This window comes from Apteryx rowi, unplaced genomic scaffold, assembly GCF_003343035.1.
Source record: "Apteryx rowi isolate R43461 unplaced genomic scaffold, aptRow1 scaffold_247, whole genome shotgun sequence".
Taxonomy (NCBI): Eukaryota; Metazoa; Chordata; class Aves; order Apterygiformes; family Apterygidae; genus Apteryx; species Apteryx rowi.
The window spans coordinates 736,108-757,390 of NW_020448830.1; the positions used below are offsets into that span (position 1 = coordinate 736,108).

A 21,283-nucleotide genomic window follows, 5' to 3' on the forward strand; every position below is an offset into this window, starting at 1 on the left:
TACTGGTAATAATGACTCCATGACTTCAGCAGTAAGTCACCACTGAACATTAGAAGTAGCATGGTAGATTTTTACTCCCTCTGCTATATTTTAGAGTCCGAATATATTTTTCTAATGAATTATCAGATCTCTAGTGGATGCCTACAGAAATATACAGAGGTGTTTAGTGAACCTACTCTTGACCTCATTATACATTTAAGAGTTTGGTCGTTGTTTTCAACCATCACAGGGAGGGGGATCTCTTCTACCACAAGGTGGCACTTTATTTCATCAAGCCAACTAGCATTTTCAAAAAACAGATTTTCTGTCAGTCACAAATCAATCTTCTACTTCTTGATTATTTGTTCCATTCTTTCTTGTTAGCAGAAGAATGACAAAACCAGAACAAAACACAAAACAGTCTGTTATTAATGAAGTATAAACTCCTTTCTTGCACCCAGAACTAGGAAAGGCATTTGTCTCTYATAAGGTCTTTGTTAAGTGCACTCAGTGCCAGGCTAGTCAAGAGCCACATTTACCAAAACTGATAGCTGAAATAGTCATCAGGAACAGTGCTTTGTTTTTGTAAAACATTACTCAAAACGTGCAGCCGGGTAGCAGGTGGACACCTGCTCATCTCATTATTATTATTTCCTACCTGTCCAGTTCTTTGCAGGTTTCCAAAATGAACGTCTGGTATGAAGAGAACTGGCTGAGAATCCAGGTCAGTCATTGTTTTGAAGAAGGTGATATCGCTCTTTTTTTGCAAAGGGAGAGTACTCAACTTCCCTTCAGCTGCTGGGAAGATCACAAAGTCATACAGTCATGACACAAGGCACATTAAGCGGACTTAGCCCAAACGAGAAAGGCTTGTCTTACTCACAGTTACTACACGGGGCCTGAGACGGCTGGCCTTTGCCTTTCTTTCTGTTCTGCTTTCTCTCTTCATCCCGGATTTTCCTTTCTGCTCCCTGATGCAAAAAAAGACAAGCCCCAGGTATTACCCTGCGAGGAACCCGTGTGAGCATCGACTCCTGCGGTGCCCCTGAGGTGCACTGGAGTTCCAGGCACGCTGGAAACACCGAAACACTGGTGAGCCCAATATCCTGAAATCCACCAAGGAGGTTTGGAGATGTGGGACACCAGCCAGCTCCGGATGCTGGGGCTGGCAGGCTGCACTAATCCACATGCCTCACGGCTGGCTGGGACCCACAAAGCAACAGCTCGGGCAGCACACAACACCCACCACTGACGGCAGCATGGCGCCTAGCACAGGGCTGGTGGCACCACGTCACATGCAACACAGCCCTGAAGCCAGTGCCTCGGCGAAGGCTGGCGCACTCAGGCCTACGTACTTCTTCACAATACGTGCTGACAGAAAGCCTCTGCAGGACTGCTATCGTCTTAGATCATGCCTACACTAAGCTTTTTCTGAACTCTCCTCCACCCACCTGGACTTGGGGTGGGACTGCCCCATTGCAGCCAGTTTTGTAAAGGCCTTTGAGATCTTCCAATGCCAGAAGGCTACATTAACAGCTTGCCAATAATGCAAAGGCTCTTACAGAAACAGGCATTTCAAACAGGGAGAAGTCCTCGAGAAACTTGAAAGCGATGCAGCACTGCCCTATTAGGCCCCAGGAACTCCTGGGAAGTTGCAAGCTTCTGCTATGTAAATACATTCCCAACAAGTTTAGAAAATAAAACTTGTTATTGACATAAATAGCAGCAACACCTCCTTTGAAGTTCTAATTTACTTTATAAATATGAATATAACCACGTTGTGAAGCGTATTAAAGATCCATATGCTACCAGACAGACAGCATGCAAAATTAAAGATTTTTTCCAAATTAAATTTAGAAGTTTCTTTAAAAGAAAACGGGGAGGGGGGAAGCAAAGCCAAAAATATTCACTCAAGACAGCAAAATTTACACATGAGCCAACGATCTGAGTTTGAAAAAAATGCAAGAAAAGATACACTCCCAGTTGTGACCTATCAATGGCTTTCCAGAGGTTGAAACAAGTGGAGGAAAAAACATCTCTTTAAAGAACATCAAGGTGTCTAATAGAAACATCACCTTTGCAAGCCAGTTCACACTGACCTCAACCACAGAAGTTGCCTGAATTCCAAAAGATTCAATTATGCCCTTAATTGTCAAAATTGTGTCTATGGGCACATCTCTGTTTTTAAAGGCCTCCTGTTCTTTGACAGAAGGGAAAGAAATATGCCTCACTGCCTCTGTCTTGAAGAAGGCACATGTCTGGAAGCACTGTGCTGCACAGTGGTATCCTTGCCATGCTGGTGACAGCCCTACCTTTCTGTTTTGCAGCTGTGATGATTGCTCTCAGGTAGACGGGTGAACGTTCAAAGGAATTCTGCACACTGCGAGGAGTGTGAGTTTCCTCTCAGGAAAGTAAAAGCTGAGGAGGACTCAGCCTTCTGTATGTGATAAAGAAGGTATGTTTTGCTGATTTTCTTTGATATTCTCTGTAACTATGAACCTGGGAAGGTGCCACAGCTTCGTCTCCTTTCACTCAAGTCAAGATCACCAAGTCGTCGGGGATGCAGGCAATCCCTGAGCACGCAGCCACTCCTAACCGCCAGTGTTTATTCATGTCACGGTTCCCATTAGAAGATGCTGTACAAGATGGGGAAGTGCTCAGCATTTTATAGATTTCGGTTCATATAATTCACTTCCAACACCATTAAAAAGCACAGAACAGCGTGAGGCTGGGCTTGGCTTGCACTCTCATGTTCCCCCGTAGCAGGGCACAGAGGGAGCAGTCCCACAGGACAGCTTGAGACCCTTTATCAGCTGCCCCCCACCGGGGCTGCTGTGCTCCCTCTGCCTCTCCTACTCCAGCTGCTCCCCATGTACTGGTCCCAGCACTTTCTGGACCTCTGTGAACCACTGCAAGTCACTAATCCTGCAGGGAACCAACAAAGGTGTGGTGAAGAGTTTTCTGCTGGGTCCTGAAATGGGTCATACGAGAGTGGGGGTGGAAGCAGCCAGATCTGTGGCAGAGCCAGACGTCAGTGCCAGCACGCCAGTGGGCTGCCTCAGCTGCTTGTGCACACGGAAAATGCCTGAGCTAGGAGCAGCCTAGCAGACTTTGYACAAATGCAACAGGTCTAGTACTTGTGTTACCATCCACTAGCAAACCCCAGTCTATGAATTTCAACTGATTCAAGACATGTTTGCTCTCCAAGTCTGTAATTCATTTAGGGCTATGTCTTGCAAGGAGTGAAGCAGTCTAGCTCCAGCCCAGCTAAATCCTTAAGTAAGGACCATCACTGCTACAAAGCCCATGTCTATGCCTTCTTCTAGATCAAGGCCCAAGTATTCCACATTTGATAAAATAGGCCTACAAACTTCAGCTTTCTTCTCTCTAAAGCTGAAAACCGGTAGGCAATTAGATTTGCTCAGTATCCTATAATAATCTGTTTTCATTATTACTATCCTTATTGAAGACTAGAGGGCAGGAACTGCATATATTCAAAACAACAAGCAGTTTTTCCCGAGTAAAGAAAACAGGATTAATTTATTTGATTTGGAAGAACAATGTTATGGTATTTGCCCAGTCAAATGTTGCTGCTTCTTTTTAGCAAAGCTAATCACATATAGAAAATGAAAATGTCTCTGAATCCCCACTTCTTTCATACTCAATGGTTAAAGCATCTTGCAATATATAAATATAAATAGGCCTGGTAGCAAGTTTCCCTGACAACCTACTTAAGGAATAAAAATAATATTCTCTTATGATAAAACAGCATAAGTGATCTGCACATGATAAAAAGACTGCAAGGGCAGAGAGAATTAGCACTGAGCAAAAAAGATGAGCACCATAACAGTTGATTTGAAGATTGCCTACTGGAAAATAAACATGGACAAAAGACTGGAGAATGAATTGGGAGCAAGCAAACAATTACAACCTTCGCAGCCTTTACCTCCGTGCATTTATGTTACATAAAGCACATGTTCAATCTGAGTCTGTGATGCTTTCTAATTTACAGGCAGAAGAATAGTAAATTTAAGTAACTGCCTGAATAAATACTGACATATATATAATATGTATCACTTAGCTAAATGCAGTTTTAGTTCTTCAAGGATGGTCTTTCCACAACAGTTATGCTGTATTTCAGCTGAAGGACATTAATTTAATCAGCAGATGTTTTTTCTTAAAAACTAGACACATCTACCTGTGATTTAACCAAATTAATATATAAACACTACTACTGGCCCTAAAGAGGCACCATCACTGCAGAAAGACCATTTATAACGATACTATCAGACACAGAAACATTTTTTCTTCCATGTTTCAAACTAAGATAAATATTTAAAAATGCAATTATATTTCAATATTTAGGCGGGAGGAATTCACTGTGCAGTTCCTGTAATCCAGGCAATTGTAACAAATCAGGCACTTTTTTCATGAGTTTCTCTTTACAGCTGTCAGACTGGAGCACAACAATGCAATGTATACTTTTAAAATGTATAAAAATGATTATATGTTTGTTCTTCTTTAAAATGGCCCATAATACTTTTTAAATTAAGCGTGACAAAGAGTAGGGCAAAAACCAGAGTGCTGCAGGCTCATCGCCTTTACCAAATAGGCAGTAAGTCCTATCTTTGTCACTAGAGGGCGAATAATGGACTTGGAAGAGAAACTGAGCCAGAGACCCTCCATTTAGCACCCTGTCGACCAGTGCCCCCCTAATTTTTCTGGCAACTTGGAAAAAGATGATGGCATCCTGCCCAGGCACCTATCTCCCTCGGAGCACAGTGAATTTTTCCAGTTGCTTCAGGAGGTGGAGGAGAGCACCCTGAGCAGCGTGGGCTGTGGCCTCACTGAAACGGGCACAGTAAATCCAGGAGCAGGGGCCACTGTGCACACAGGACGGCTCCTGTGCAGGCAGGAATGTAACCTCCGAGCTCAGCCAGTACCTGAGCTTTGAGTCTCCAAACATTTATTTCCTTACTAAAGCACTGTGACAACCTGAGGTCAGTAAAGAGGCACCATCGTAACCGAGTGGAGAATCTGGCCTCAGTCTCTTTCAAAAGGGCCAATTAGCACAAATTGTGATGTGAATTGACCAAGATAATTTTCATTCATTTTCATTCATTTAATTCATTTTCAGCCCTGCACCAAGTTAGCAAGCACTCTGTGTGTGTGTGTATACATCTGTATTATACAGATATATATGCCATTACCAATCCCCTTGAGTGTTTCAGTTCCCACTTTCAATAGTTTTGATGTTCTTAACACTTTACCCTTGTGATCTTTTCTTCTACTCTGAGACAGTTTTGATTAAAAGTCTCAACACTCATTTCCTGCTTCCTATTCAGCAAATCTGAAGTACCAATTAAGTCAATAGAGGCAATGAAAATGTATTATTCAAAATCTCAATTGTGTCTACTGGTCACCCTAGATGAGTTTGTGCTCTGAATTTCTTTCCTTTTTTTTAAATAATTCAGATTTTTCTAATTGCTTTTCCAAAACAGGTAGATGAAAACAACTTGTTACTTTGATATCAACTGAGCTTTTAACAGCCAGCTGTAGCTTCAAATCTCTGTAAATATTTGACATTCAAAGTTACAATTAAAAACATAACACTTTGGCTGCAGGAAGACCTCAGTGCATACATTTACATTCATTACTTTCAAAACTTCTCCTCCGGTAATAAAACTAGTTAGCCCTCMAGATCCTGTTGTCAAGACAGCAAGAAGGGAATTAACTGAAAAAGGGGAAGGAGCAGCAGCACAGAGACCTGAAACAGTTGAACTCTTACCCTTTCTTTAAAAGTTAATGCTATGTATTGCCTGGGGCATGGCCTTYTGCCTTTCTATTCCCATCTGTAAGATGGGAAAACTAATTTGGATAACTTTCATAGTCACTTAAATAGATGTAGGCTCCTGAATCCTTAAACCTTGACTAGAATCTAAGCATCTACTCTGCTTCAGAAAATCCTTCCCAGCAGGGATAAAGTCCATTGGCTGGCAGTTGTAAAATATAAATGAAAAGTGGTCACACTACACATTTAAGAATCATCACTGAGATAAAATTTCTGAGCAACTGTTTCTACTTGGTGGTACTTATAGCTGACCATGACACTGTCAGACTCATTTAAGCTGTGATCTGTTTTGAAGATGAGGAGTACAGCCAAATCTTACCAGTTCCAAAGAACTGGGGAAACCCACTGTGAAAGGAGCAAAAGGACCAAATTTTGCAAAAGAGGGCATAAGCAAAAAAAAAAAAAAANAAAAAAAAAAAAAAAGTTGCTGAACCACAAAATGGGAATGGTTAATGTATTTTTGCAGAAAACTCTCACTGAAGCTTCCAAAATAACTGTTTGCAACCAAGCAGAAAAAAAAAAAAAAAATCAGCTGCATGGTTGGAACTCAGTGTTTTCTACTATATCACAAAAGACAGCTTAGCAGGCCTTTACAGAATGGTACATTTCTCTATCAGAGACCCCTGCCTCAAAGTATACATATTCCCTATCTCGGCTGCTAGAACCAGCAGAGAGATCATCAGACCAGGCACTTGCATGACCCTACGGTCAGTACTGACCTCCCAGAAATCCTTACATTAGGACTGTTTCCTATACCATGTCCTTATGCAGTCCAACTATTCCACATAAACTGAGGAATTGAGGTCCAAGAGGCTGCAAAGTAGTAAAATAATTGGGTGATAATCTGTTAGATTTATAATATAGCTGGTCCAAATTTTACCATGAAACATTATTCTTTGGGAAAAGAAACAACTTTTAACTAGGTCTAAAATGCAGCAATACCAATAAACTGTCTAACAGTGTCCCTCTTCTATCCATTGTAATTCTGCTTTCCACTTACCTTGTCACAAAAAACTTTGATCTGGCAGTAGGCTCGGTGGATGGGTTTATTGCTGCGATTGTTGTAGCTGTACGTATCTATCTGAATCATCAAAGGAAGCCCCTTTACTCCTTTTTGTGAGGAGAAATCCGTGCTCAGGCAATTCACAGTGATGAAAATCTGTKTACCAGAGAGATTGCTTTAAATACATGGTGCAAACAACTATTAAACTTCTGGAAACACATGGCAATTAATGGGAAACATAAAAAGCAGATACCAAAAAAAAATGCTTTTAATTCAGCTACTATCTCCACTCTGACAATTCACACATTTATTCTCCACTTCTGTCCTAAGTCCAGCCAAGGTGGTATCATGTTGGGACAGGAAGGCAGACTCCTACGGTGTATCAATGTTAATGCTTTAGTTTGGATCAGGAGTTCAGGTTTGAGGTGAATCACTTGCTGGGCTCAACTTACTGTGCTTTGGTTYCCACCACAGAGCTGCTTCAGAGAGCCCGAGCTGGATTCTTTTTGGAAGAGTCAGACCAGAAGATGTCTTGGGCGCACATCTCGTGGTTCAGCTGCTAATGGTTGCTCAGTCTCTGGGAACTGACTAGGGATAATCTGAGATAAAATGTGTTTCATGYGGATGTCAAGTCTTTAATCCTGACTGTTTCACCCTACAAATCTGTTCTGTATGTTTGCACTATTTGTTAATATAGTCAAAGCAAAATAACCTTGCATTGTCCTTTCTAGCCATCTTTTTGTTTGGCTTGTTCTTCTGACATCTCATAATTTAAATTCAGTGTGGCCAAACAAAAGTCCTACCCTTTTTTCACAAACACTTTTTTCTTTGATCATATGGAAAAGTATTCAGCCCCATAATACAAGTTTTTGCTTCCTCATAGCTAGGTTACTTTTAAATCTTACCGATTTTTTTCAGTACGGTCTCTTTTAAGATATGGCCTTTCCATCCTCATAGCTAGGAAACTAGAGAAGGGTCTCTGTGTTTCACTTTTTAGTGCCGGCACCATCACTGCCTGGCTTTGACAAATCTTTTCTTGCTGTTCTCATATCTATTCCAAACAGTGGTGCAAAGACCAGTCTTTTCCTGTACCACTTTGATGACTTCTCTCTCATCAGCAGTTTCCCTTCCTCTGTCCCATCAACAGACGTTCCTGAGTTTCACTTTAAAGTTCCTTCATAGTCTTTCTTCAATTTCAAAAATGCAGCTCACCCTGTCCTTCAAACTGGGACAGAGCTCTTCACACAATTATAAAGCTACTTCCTATCTCTTCTGAAAAATCCCCTTCATCATGTAGCCTCCATATGACTTGGCAATGCCTGTGGCTTCTGGCGTGCTGGAACCACTACCTGTCTTCTACTCAGAAACCTGTCTCGTGGTTTCCTTCTATGCCCACTTGTGTCTGTTGATAGCCACTAGCTATCTCATGCCTTCTAACCACCATCACTACTGTGGGACACAGACTGTCTCTTCTGTCCTCTGTTTGTACAGCACCTGGCAGAGCGGCCTCTCACCACCAAGTCTCCCAAGGATTATTTCAGTGCAAAGAAAGCTGTTACACGATCTGAAAAATCACTCATTTCTTCCCAGTCAGGATAGTGTGCATGAAATTTGAGAGATAAAAATGTGTATTAAAAATCCAGTTATTCTTCCCATGAAGAACATGTGTCAATATATGCATTACATAATAATGAGCACTGATTACATATTAACATGATTCTACTTTTTAGTTTTCCTCAGATTTTAAAAAACAAAACACACACAAAACCCCAAGTACAGTGAACTATGAAAAAGAAAAGAGAACACTGCCAATACTCATTTCCTGAACCATGACAACATGAAAGCTTCTGCAGGACAATCGACACAGTCAGAAAGGACGAGCTTTGTGGGACCTCTCGTGAACCCGCTCCCCACCAGGACCGGGGGCGCTGGTGTACACCTCGCCGGGCAGAGGAGACATCAACAGGCCCTGGGCCTGTGAGGATTCAAGAAGACAGAGAGCGAAGGAAGCCCTCCCCCTGCAAACCACAAGCAGGAAAAAAAACAGTAGGGCTGAACAGAATACTAATATCCCTAAGGGGAAGGACAGCACAGAATAAAGAAGGGTTGCTGTACAGGTGGCAGAGGGATACTTTACCCTAATGGCAGAAGTTAACATTACAGTCAGTTTTTTTTTATGATGGAGCCAGAGCAGCTTGTTTGCCTGACTGAGCTAATGGCACCTCCACATTTCTGCTTCTGATTGTATCACAGAGCTGCATTTACAAATGAAATAGTTGAACTTTAACTGAGGGGAGAGGAGGGAGGCAGGGAAGGGCCCTAGGTGAAACTCTGATTTTGAAACTGATAGTGTTATTTCTGTTTCAAATTACAGCTTGGTCTCTTCCAGATTCAAAGGTAAGTGTAGATACGGGTGCATATGCCTTTGAAATATGATGGTCTGAATTTTCATTTGCCTTAAGTCTCCTCTACAGTGTCGGGGCAGTGCTTTAATGTATGTATGAACACAGAGCAATGGAATGAGGTCTGATGTAGAAAAGAACCTATATTTTAGCCCATGCTTCTGCACAAGCATCTTGCAAACTGCATATTAAAAATGTGAGAAAGGATGCGAAGACTTTGCATCTATGCAACAGTCTGTGCATCTATCACATCTGCTGCACACGCAGCTGAAAAATAAAAAAAGTCATTGTCCCATCTTAATCAACTACATACACTGTGTGTCATCTCTTCCACTGCCTCCAGAAACCTAGAGTGTAGTAGGAGTGACTGGGAAAGACAGACTTTATTGTTTTAAGAGTCCCAATACAGCAATAACAGATTATTCAGCATGAATAATAGATTGACGCTGTAAGATTCAATATCCTAATCCTGACACCGTAATACATCAGGATCTCTCTGAGGAGCAATGACTGTACATTCATGTGCACGAAGTGTACTATAATTTCTGTCATACCATTTCTGCCATGCGGATAGACAGATGTACTTGAATTAACACAGATCATTTATTTTTGGAAGATTTTTTTGTCTCCACACAATCTTCTATTAGCTTTTCTTTAAAGCACAACACTGATTTTTGATTTGGAAAACAATTTAAAACAAACCTGGCTCTGTGCACAGAGAGAAAGGGAAGAGGGCATGAGTTGTGTTACTCGAGCTGATTTTAGGGAGGGGTTTCTTTGCATTACTGAAGATTTTCACCAGTTATAGCACAGTGGTACAGCAGGCTTCTAGGGTGAAACAGAGGCAGGGAGCCCTTGGGCCACGGCCCTCTCTCTGTCCCCATCCTGCCCCACAGCCTTCGCCTCCCTTAGGCCGTGGCTGAGGAATGCAGCCTGTTCTGGGCAGCAGCAATGATTTCACTTACCTATCCAAGCACAGCCACTTCGCCCTGTGCAGCCTGCATCTTCCCCTCCTTTGCAACTGCACCCGTGAAGCAGGCAAGCTACTCGCAGTGAGACTAGGAGCAAAACAACGCCCAGGCAGCCAAAAAAGACAAAGTCCTACCCTACCTCTCTCAGAAGAAACTTGGGCTTAAGAGCTGTCTTACTCTGATCTCTCGCATGGTGGTTATATGGTTAGAAAATGTAGATTTAGGTAGAAATGACAGCAGCAGGAGGAGAAATCTCTGCTGTTTTCCCCAGGGCCCTGTCTACACTTAGAATTATTTTCACAGATGTGACTATGGCAGTACATGAATTCATTTACAAACTTTTTTTCCTGCGCAAACTGGATTTTAGCAATGTTTTGCTATCAGGAAGAAGTTTGGGTTGTCGTTATAGCGATTGTCTTTTTTAAATGTCAGCATATCAGAGCAATTAATGATAGAGTTCCACCCATCTAGTCTCCAGCTCAGGCATGCTATTGGCAATGAAAAACTAATTTGGAGAAACATTTGATGCCTGAAAAAGTTTCAAAAGTGGCCTAAGATAACGACAACTCTTCTGTTTGTTATAGGGAATGTCTAGAAAAAGCGCTCTCTCTTTCGGGGGAGGCGCTCCTCCACAGCGTAGCTGTTATTATGTGAATTACTGACTGTTTGTTAAACACTGCAGCATAATTAGTGAGGTACAAGACACAAACACRGTAATCTGCCTTCAGAGAAGGCAAGGCTCAGAAATGCATTTCCCCTTTTATTATTTAATCCAGCCAACATGACTCCTGCTGCAGTCTCTCAGCTTATACACTTTAAAGGTCTACAGTTATGAAACCTCTAAATATAAGCCTTTTATTAGTATTTACATTTCTGGCTCTCATCGCCTCAGAAAAAGCCAACGGCAGAAGGGAGGGAAGAGTGGGTTGTATCATAAAATTAGAAACTTTAAGTAATTTCTCTACTGAATACAGGCAATATATAGAATCTATGTCTAGGGGATTGGTCTTTACAAAATCCTAACAATCCTCAGTTTTAAAAAGGTTCATCCCTCCATACTGTAACAACAAAGAGTTAAATGACTTGTCCCTTTAATGAGTAACACCAATCCCATCATTCCTCGTATATGTAAAAAGTGTGAGTTTATAGTTTCTCCTGCCAGCCGTTACCTTATAAATCCCATACAAAGGTAAGACCTTTGTTTTATTTCAATACAAATGTCTCCAGCAAATGTTTACACTGCTCTTTTGAAGCTTCCTCAACCCACACCACACCCTGGCAACTACATAAAAATGCCATTTGCCTTGAATCCCAGATGCATACTTACTGAACCGTTTGTATACACTGAAATTTCAACACTATTTGCTACCACAAGTTAACTCTTCTTTAATATAAATATGTGTGCATGTGTGTGTGCCCATGAATGCATGCATGTATACATACATTTATATATATATACATGCACATATGCACATACAGATATGGCTTAGTAAAGCTGGCTCCAAGTCTACTACTACATAATTTCTGGTACTAACTCCCCAAAATAAAGTCTCTCTACCTCCAATCATTAAATTTTGAGAGTGTAGAAAATACCAATTTCCTTCCCAATGAAATGAAAGTTGATGTAACTTAGGAAGGAAATGAATAATTAAGAACATCATAAATCTTACACTAGTCAAAACTTGTACTAAATATCCCTACCAAATTAAGAAAAAATGGATTATCACAGCACAAATCACTGCTAGAGACTGTGTGGTTTCATCAACTTGATTTTACAATTGTGCCCACTGGAATCATGGCTCTCTTTGGCCCACAATGTCTAAGAGCCTAATCCAGCAAATCACTCACTCACTGAAAATAGAGCCTATTACTCTGTGGGCTATGCCAAAACTCATTAAATAACTGGAAAAGTTCCCAGGGACTTCAGCATGCTTTGGATTAAAGATCTACATTTCAGTTTAATATACGAGGACAGCACGCAAGTATACACAACTATTGCACAGCACACAACTGCTATACCCACCAAAAAGCATGTGCCAGCACCTTTGTGAATTACATATCTGCCAAGATGTCTGTTTACTGCATGTCCAATTGCATGTCTTCGCAGAAGTCAGTAATTTCTTGATATCACTAAAAGCTATTTTTTTGTGTGTGCTTTAAGGTGATATTCTCTTTTACCAACTGTTCACTGAGGTTGCATTGTTGACTTTACAGTAAAAGTATGAACTTACTTTCAAAATAACATTGTTTCAGAGGTAACATCACCCTAACCATTTTAAAATAGCAAAGCATTAATCAGAGTGAAGACTTATCTGAAAGAGTTGGTACAATTTATGAAAAAGAGACTCTTGTTTGACCAAGAGTGTTCTGGTTCTTAATTATCTTTCTCACAAATTCAGTTCTGTCAGCAATAAGACTGCAAGCAGGCAGATGTATGTCTACTGAAAAGGAAGCTAAGCTCTGTTCAAAAGCCTCCACAAGAATTTTGTCAATCTGCCAGATGCTGCAGAAAAATCTTCTGCAGATCAACAGCAAGGTAGTTTTAGCATATCACCTTTTACAAATCATAAAAAAACTTTTAAAAGATGGCTGAAAAGTCAGCTAGTTCTTATTATGTGTTATTTGTTTTCTCATCTTCCTTTAAAGAATTCCTTTAAAAACACCAAACATTACATTCAGGTTTAACCAAGGGTAAACCAGCAAATCACCCTGCTTATAAATCATGTTTATCTATATATAGGAGTAAATGGGGGAGTGAAAGGATAATGGACCATACAAAAAGTGATCTTCACTTCCTACCGATGCTTCCTTACTGCAGAGTGTTTTTGTCTTAAGGAAGCCTAAGGAAGAGTTTAACGTGGCTATGGACCCTTTCCCTTCACTCCCCCATATCCCAATTCTAAACCATAAATCTAGGGGAAACTCTAGAGAACGGCCGCAGTAGAAAAGGTTGTCATTGTAGGAAAAGGTATGGCTGTGGAGGGCCCAACCCTGCTCTCCTGGAGGGCAAGGGGACTGCTGTCACTTCAGATACAGCAGAGAAAACTCTTTAACGGGGCAGCAGTTCTGATTCTGGAGCTGTTTCCTCTCATCCACGGGAAGCAACAGGCAGATTATCCCATAGTTTAAGTGTGCTAAACAAGGGTCCCTCTTCCCTTCTGTGCCTTCAGGAGCAGTCAGGAGAGAAGAGAGCAGAGCCCACGGAGCCAGAGCCAGCCCTCGGCTCTCCTCAGGCTCCCAATGCGATGGCGAGAGGCCTCTGCCTGTCTTCTACAAGTTCCCATTTCTTYCACGTAAGATCCAACTGAAATGCTGTCTTATAAATCCTTAGCAGACTCCCTTTGTTAACAGGCAGATATGGGCTGTCACACTCAGGCTGTTATACCTTCATCCTAAAGGGCTTCCAGGAAGAAGGTACTACTCAGCTTGAGTGTGGGAGGAGGAATCTGGCTTTAAATCAGCTGCCCTCCAGGTGGAGTACCGAAGTGAGGAATCTGATGCTTGAGATATGTTTCCCTAGATGCAGGATTTAGTCTCCCAGGATAGACAGGGATATTCAGTTAGGTGATTTCTTTGTCTTCTTTTTTATTTTTAAAGATTGCTCCCCTGTGCAGTTCCAAAGATTGGTCTGGATTATTTTTTCTTCCTCCTAGGCCAGTGGAGAGCTTTGTCACATAACATCTTAGAGGCCCTGGCAAGAACTGCTCTGTACTGCTTTTGTCTGACTCAGAAGAGAAAGGTCTTTGTGCTTGTGAGGTTAGTTTTAATCTTGAAATTGTGGAGAAAAGGGAAAACAACACTGAGCAGAAACAATGGAGCCAGTTTAAGGATCATCGTTCAAAAAGCTTAAGAAAGGAGAGTCTGTAATTAGGTCTTGAAATTCTTTAGCTCTCTTGGATGAGGTAATTGCTGGAGAAAAAACAGTGTTCAGTGACGTGACTCTGAATACACAGCTTTCAAACACCGCAGGGGGATCCTATGGGAATTCCCAGTCTGAGCATGACTGGTTATTTTATTAAACTTTTCAACAAGAGCAAGCATGTATGTACATGTACATGTGTGCAGGGCAGGAAGAATGCTTTAGTGTATGGTGATAACCTTAAACACACAACCTGACTTATACTTTAGTGCCCAGTACCAAGTAATGCTATGAACACTCTCACTGCTATCAATACATTTTCAGTTTGAGCTCCTAAAAGATCAGACATTTAATAATTACCCCCCAAAATAAATCAAGCATAAAACAATATGTACTTTAATGACTACTTCCTACAGAAATACAAGTGGCTCTCTTAAATGTCACTCCTCACAATTTTTTACTCTTGAAACAATAATACAGCCATCATTTTAAATTCTTACTATTTTTACTCCCCAAGATTATAGTGAGAGTTGTATTCTTAATGTTTTGGCACCCAGGGAGGGAACAGTGTGAACGATATGATATTAGAAAGGAACAAAACGGCTGAGGGTAACACCTGATATTAGCACAGGAGACTTTCTTGCTCCTAGATCAATATGCTGTGTTGATCAGTCTGGCTTGCAGCTGCAAATCAAGTGTGTTAAAGAACTGTTAGCCCTGGCAACGGTGATGGGTAATCACTGCTAGGAGGAAGAGATGGGACTGCTGTGCTCTAGACCTGTTAGTGCTTCTGTCAGAGCACACACAGCCAGCAGGCTTGTGAAGGTCCCTGATGTTGGACATCCCAAATGAATTCTGTATTTGCTTGCACAGTGACCACATGCACACAGTGGTCATCTGTTGTGAGTGCAGGGGACAAGATAATACCTTATTTTTAAATGGAGTCACATAATAGCCACATCCTCATTTTAGGGGAATATCTGGGCTGGGGAGAGTGAGTAAACATGAGTTTTACAAGAGTAAATATAGCATTAATAGCAACTGGACCAAGTACAAGTCTGTTTACCAAGGCCCAGCTTTTGAAAGAGCTAGGCAGTTTTCGGAACTATTGTCTTTTCTTTACATAGTGCTCTGTTCTTTTAAAATATGCATCAACTATGAAAATCCCTCTTACTAAAGCCTTCAGCATCTTCAGTTAACAACCAAGTCAAGATAGCAAGCGTTAATGCTCCTGCTCAGTGCTCAATGCAGTCCCCCACAAGGAGGACACTACTCGGTTAGAAATGCAGTGGGGAACTGTGCATGAAGCTCTGCATTTGAGAGATCCTTAGTATTACCTGAATGTTGGGTGTTTTGTATTCAGTATGAAGACAGTAGCAGGAGTTTGCTAAGCTTGGCAGCATTTGCTGCTTATTATTTCTAGATCCCCGAGAACCCTGCATTACCCCCACCCATTTCACACAGCCCATCTCCCTTGCTATTTGCTTGCTGATGATTACCTGCAGCTTTTCATTTCTGTTCCACTAGGTCATGCAGCTAAAACATTCTGCTACCCTTTGGATGTCCTTATCAACAAGATACTTGATAAGGTGCTCTGCTGTCCTGGTTTAGAGGTTCGCTGTAGCTGTCACATCCTCAATTGCAAAATCCTATGTCTGAGGGTATTTGACCATTAAAAAAAAAAAAAAAAAAAAAGAATTCACCAAAAATATGCTCATTTCCAATTGCAAGGCCAGTCTGTGTTACCTTCTGGAAAACAATGGCACAAACACCAAGGACAGCATAGTCTAGCATACAGAATATTGATTATTGGTAATGTTAATAGTGTAGAAAGATGATAATCTGGAGAAAGGAAACATTCACCTTGTTTCCTACACTGACCTTGCAGGTAGGAAAAAACCTCTTACTGCTTCTCAGGCTGGGCATATTTTAAATGGAAAATCACTGAAAGGCCACAAATAAGAAACTATGCTCTGACAGCCCTGCAGGTTTTCCTCAGGACTGCATCTCCTTTTATTTGACAGGGATACGCATGTATATGCAGTATCATCCTGACAGCTGTTACACACCACCTTGCCTTTTATGAATGACCACAATCCTTGGAGACAGTGACAGATCAAGGTTTGCCAGTCTTTGAGGAGAGCGAGCTTTCTCACCTCCACTTATCTTTCTTATGTTGGTTATAGAGGAGAGAGGAGTGGAACAGTGACTGAGGGTGGATGGTTTTTATAAACAAATACCATCTGCATAGCTTTTCCTCACCTTTGCTTCCTCATTGACATCCCAAGTAAAGGACACAGCATTGAATGCAATTTCTTCAATATTCCCAATGGTGTTAAAACTCTCCTTGTAATCAGCTGTAACAAATAAAAAACAGAAAAATCTCGTGAAAAAGGATTCTCTTTTACAGCTCATAGTACAACTGTGGAGTTGCCCTTTGCTTTTTCAAATGGGTTGTCTAATACATCAAAACTACCTAATGTATTGCTTATGTATTGTTATTAATAAACTTATTTGCAAAGAGGTAATATACTGCAGCTTGTGTGTAATGCATACTACTTCATTAGCTAATGTTCTTGCAAAATACTCCTTACTCTCAAAAAGGAATCAGTATGACTGTGGTGAGTGGGTGCATTCATTAGCTTGGCAGTAAAAAGGAATAGCTAAGACTGGAAAATTAACTAAGGCTATTGAAACATTTAAAAGGAACGTCTCAAGTTTGACGTAAAGAAATGACATTATGGTAAAACCTAAAGAAGATTTCTAATAGCTTAAGAGACAGCTATTACCCCTGTCATTGAAGGAAATAATCAGAAGTGTACACTTCTTGCTCAACCTTTTTGTCTTTTCTAAGAATTATAGCACCAGATGCTGGATCTCTGTCGAATACCCGCAGAAACCATTTCTCCAAAGTGTAAATGATACTAAAATAGCAAACAAAACATAGAGATTTTTAAATTGTCTGAATACAAAACCTGCACCCTTTTCTCACTTATTTCAAAAGGGCCTTTGATATTATCGAGTAACTAGCATTCCTAAAAGGAGTAAAAAGCAAGAGGGAGGAAGCCTGAATTTCAAAGACGACAGAAAAAATAGTAAGAGGAGAAAAGCACATAAGGAAGAAAACTTCCAGGTCTTTCTTATAATCGAAAAGCAAAGTAGGAAGGACAAGCCCCCTTTTTTCTTCCTTTGCCAGACAGTTTAATGCACTTTGTTCTCTGTGATGATAGACTGAGAGAGAGACCAGGTTTGTATGGAGGTAATACCTGCCTGATTAAAGGAACTTTCAGATTCTTCAGGAAGAATCTCTCTGGTATCTATACACTTCATTAGAAGCCCTTGAGGGCTGTAATTGGTCTCAGTACCAGAGAGCTCAGATTATGCAATGCAGCAATCTTGATCTTTTTAACTTTTGCTCAAATCTGTACTTCAGAAGCATGTTGATTCTTAGCTTTGTATGCAGTTGYAGGAAGACAATGGTTTTGTATTCTATAAATGAGAAACCCAAATGGATGCGGTATTCCTTTTCTTCCCTATTTAACTTTTTAAAAATAAAATATAGGTCTCTAAAAATAATAAGATAATAATTGTTTCAAAAGCATTTATAACAAATCATTGTTGCAAGGAGAATGATTTAACATAAAAGAGACACAAGCAATCAGTATACCTTTCTCTCATCTGGCAGGCAGGGATGCTGGGATTTACCAGGCAAGTGAAACTGTGCACTTGGGATACTTGAAAGGACTTTGGACACTGTAAGAAGTCCCTGTTCTGACCTTAGGCTTAAGCATAACAAAGACATTCAGTGATGCAGCAACTGAACATGGTGTTTGAGAGGGCTGGCGGGTTTTTATTCCCTTCATGAACTCAGATCCCCTTTCTAACCAAAGTCATTGGCTTCACTATCTAAATTCAGTGTAGGAATGCAAATGAGAGGAATTAGAAGACACATAAGTAGTTTAATATGCATGTGCACACATCCACCCACCCCTTAAATTTATGATTCACCAAAAAAGTGCCTCGTGCAACTGCCTGCTGCATATGGGCGTGCTGTGTAGGTGCTCTTTGGAAAGACATGAACAAGATGTCTTGTAAAGACACATGTTTTCTTCTCAGAAAAGGCTGTCAGAACATAGCATCCCACCAACCCTTCCCTTCCCCCAATGCATGCCCCCGCTTCCTCAATTACCACACACAAATCTCATGAACTGTACATGTGACGTGCTGTTTAAAAGCAGAATTGCATTCTATTCCCAATAATTTACAAATAACTTTAAAGGATCCTTAGTAGATTAAGAAAGCATTTACATCCAAGTATATTTGAAAAGTGTCAGTGTGACTATGATTTCTCCTCTCCTGCTGCTGTGAGTTACCAGAAATAGAAAATTGGGGTTCTTCGATATGGAAGAAAACAGCTTTACAGGAATTCCTTTCTCATTGGGTAAACTGCATATTAAACAATGACAGATTTCAACATTAAACACTAATCATTTGCATTTATTACATGCCATTGTAATAGTTTTTGTATTGAGCATATAAATAATACAACCTATGCTGGATAAAATATGGGTAAAACCCTGGAGCACAGATAAACCCAGTCTAAAGCTCCCATACCCACTCTTGTACATCTATGCTTGAAGCTGTTCCAGTATTGGTCAAATTATGGTACTGATTCTGAGCAAACAAGTACATATTTGCTGTAATCTACTATTGTATTCTTTATGCTGCAGTATTTTAAAAGGGGAAACTCAATGCCACTGCACAGTACTGTGGAAAATTCAGAAATAATTCTCACTCCTGCTGCTAGAAAGTGTAGAAGTGCCTGCTTTTCCACAAAAATCCATAGTTGCACAAAGCCTAAATTCTGGAAAACACTTTTACTTCTTGCTTAGTAAGTGTCAAGTCCTCAAGTCTACTCCTCAAGCACCTAGCACCTGCTTACATTTAAGTACCTGCTTATCCTATTAATGTCAATGTATCTTCAGATCTCATATTGAATCTAACCCATCCAACCAGAATTAGAACATCTGAAGTTCATTTGATGATCTGATTGCTAAGGACCTTTCTTATTACTAGCTGCTTAGCACCAAGACCAGCAAAAATTCTGCATAATTTCAGTATTTAGTTCATTGCCAAAAGAAAAAGTTCTCTTGTGCTGAAAGACTTACAAAGCTGTGTGATTTTACCACCAACCAGATATATTTCAGCCTAACTCCAGAAATGGTATCCTGATACCAAAGAATATCCAAATACTGATCTATCAGTCTTCTACGGACCCTCACACAAGAGCAGACAGTTTTCTGAAAAAAATCAGGAACAGCCCAGACCCAAAACCCAGCTCTGTAACTTCTCTGAACTCAGCAGTTTCATATGCTCAATTTCAATTTGCAGCTGATGGCCATTACTAATTAAAAAAATCAAAAACACATAAAGTAAAAAAAAAAGTTCAAAAAATGATTAATATAACTGTTTATCAGTAGAGAGAAGTTAGCAGCATGGTAGCTATCACTCTTGAAGCTACCACCAGTGCATAATAGCTGAAGTTAAGAAAAAAAAAAAAGCCTTTGTCACCTTTTGTTATTCTGCAAGTCACACTCTAGATTAAAAGTTCATTCATAAACACTTAAAAAGGATTCACAAGTGTTTAACATGTTATAAACATTTAAGTTAACATAGTACTAATGGTTATAAGCATGTCTATGGAACATGTTAAATATATTTAYGGCTATTCATATATAGATAGTTTAAAAGGAATCTAATAAAAGATTAACCCTTTATATATGCTTCATGGTAAATTTTTTAATCTGAAGTGTGGGCCCTTATATACTACACACCATGGCACTGTGGGCACCCAGTGCAACACATACTCAAAATCCCTGATCCAAAGTGTCTCTTCAGCAAGATAAGGAAAATGACACATCAAATCTGGGTGAGAAGACAAGAGAAGAGAAACAGCCATTGGAGTAGGAGGAGAATACAAAATACATGCCAACATACTGTATAAGTCCTACCACACCATCAAAGATACTTTATAAATACAGAACTTTATATGTAGCCCCCAATACTGTACCCTGGAAATGATAAAAATTAATATTTATTAACTTCAGGTAACAAAGGTTATTTTGCTATAACTTTAATCTTCAGTGATTGCAAATGATCCCAGAAGCTGGGACTCAGACCCTGATTAGTGCCCCAGTCACTATACTCCAGTGTTTCATTTACTTTCATGAGCCCWGTCCTATCTCTTATTTTGTGGGTCAATGATCACAGGGAACAGGCTTTAACAGGAAAGCACAAGGACTCCCACCACTGCCACTGCTCCAGACCCGACTCCAATCCCGCTCAGGAGTGGGGACAATTTGGGGGGAGGCGAGGGCAGAAATTTCCTTTGGCTACAGAAGGAACTGACCCTAGGCATTTCTAGGTCATGGGTAAAGCTTGTATAAAGAGAATCTCCTCCTTTTCTGCTCAAGTTTTGAAAAAGAAAAGAATGACTTTGGGGAGGAAGGGGAGTAGTTCACGTATTTATGCATGCTGGCAGTATTTATTAAAGCAGCCAAGCCAGTGGTTCCAAACAAGGGGCCACAGCTCCAGAAAGGGACACAGACCAGTAAAGCACAAGCCTAACAGAGATTTGCCTGCAGAAATGTGGCTCATCCCCAGGAGTGGGACCCAGAATAACAAGCAGAAGTGGGGCTACCAGCAGAAAGAGATTGCCAGCCCGTCCCCTGGAGACAGGCAGAATCTGCACGGAAATGGGAAGGTGGAACGCCATTAAATACGCCTGTCCTGAGCAAGCCTCTCTCACTGCCCCTTTAAATGGCTCTCCAGGGAGCATCCCGGCACATGCTAATCTCACTCACAGTCACGTAACTCTCTCTGTTCGCTCTATAGGGTCTGGGCCCTAATTCAGTATTCAGGAGCCCTTCAAGGATCTGGGGTGGAATTTTTAAAATCTTTGTAGAATCACAGAATAATTTAGGTTGGAAGGGACCACTGGATGTCATCTGGCTCAAGCCCTACCCTAGCCCCACTCAAAGCAGAACCAGCTTCTGAACTGGATGAAGTTGATCAGTTAGATCATCCCATGAGAAAAAYGGAAAGTTTTGCTAAAGGGAGCTTGATGCCTATATGGGAAATCTAGTTAGGAACCATTCTGTCCTAAAGGGGACAGCAAAACTGACAGCACAGGAGCCAAAGGTCCACAATTATAAGTCC

The 21,283-nt window shown here is 40.7% G+C and overlaps 1 protein-coding gene across 1 annotated transcript in view; it reads right to left on the minus strand.

The window, feature by feature from the left end:
- The window catches only part of GRHL2 (grainyhead like transcription factor 2), a 55,583-nt gene that overhangs the window by 15,911 nt on the left and 18,389 nt on the right, over positions 1-21,283 (minus strand). The window contains exons 9-12 of the mRNA XM_026066746.1: positions 16,328-16,422; positions 6,831-6,989; positions 863-950; positions 638-777 (exon numbers count right to left, since the gene is read on the minus strand). Coding sequence (XP_025922531.1) covers positions 638-777; positions 863-950; positions 6,831-6,989; positions 16,328-16,422 — 482 coding nt within the window. The remainder of the gene's footprint in view (positions 1-637; positions 778-862; positions 951-6,830; positions 6,990-16,327; positions 16,423-21,283) is intronic.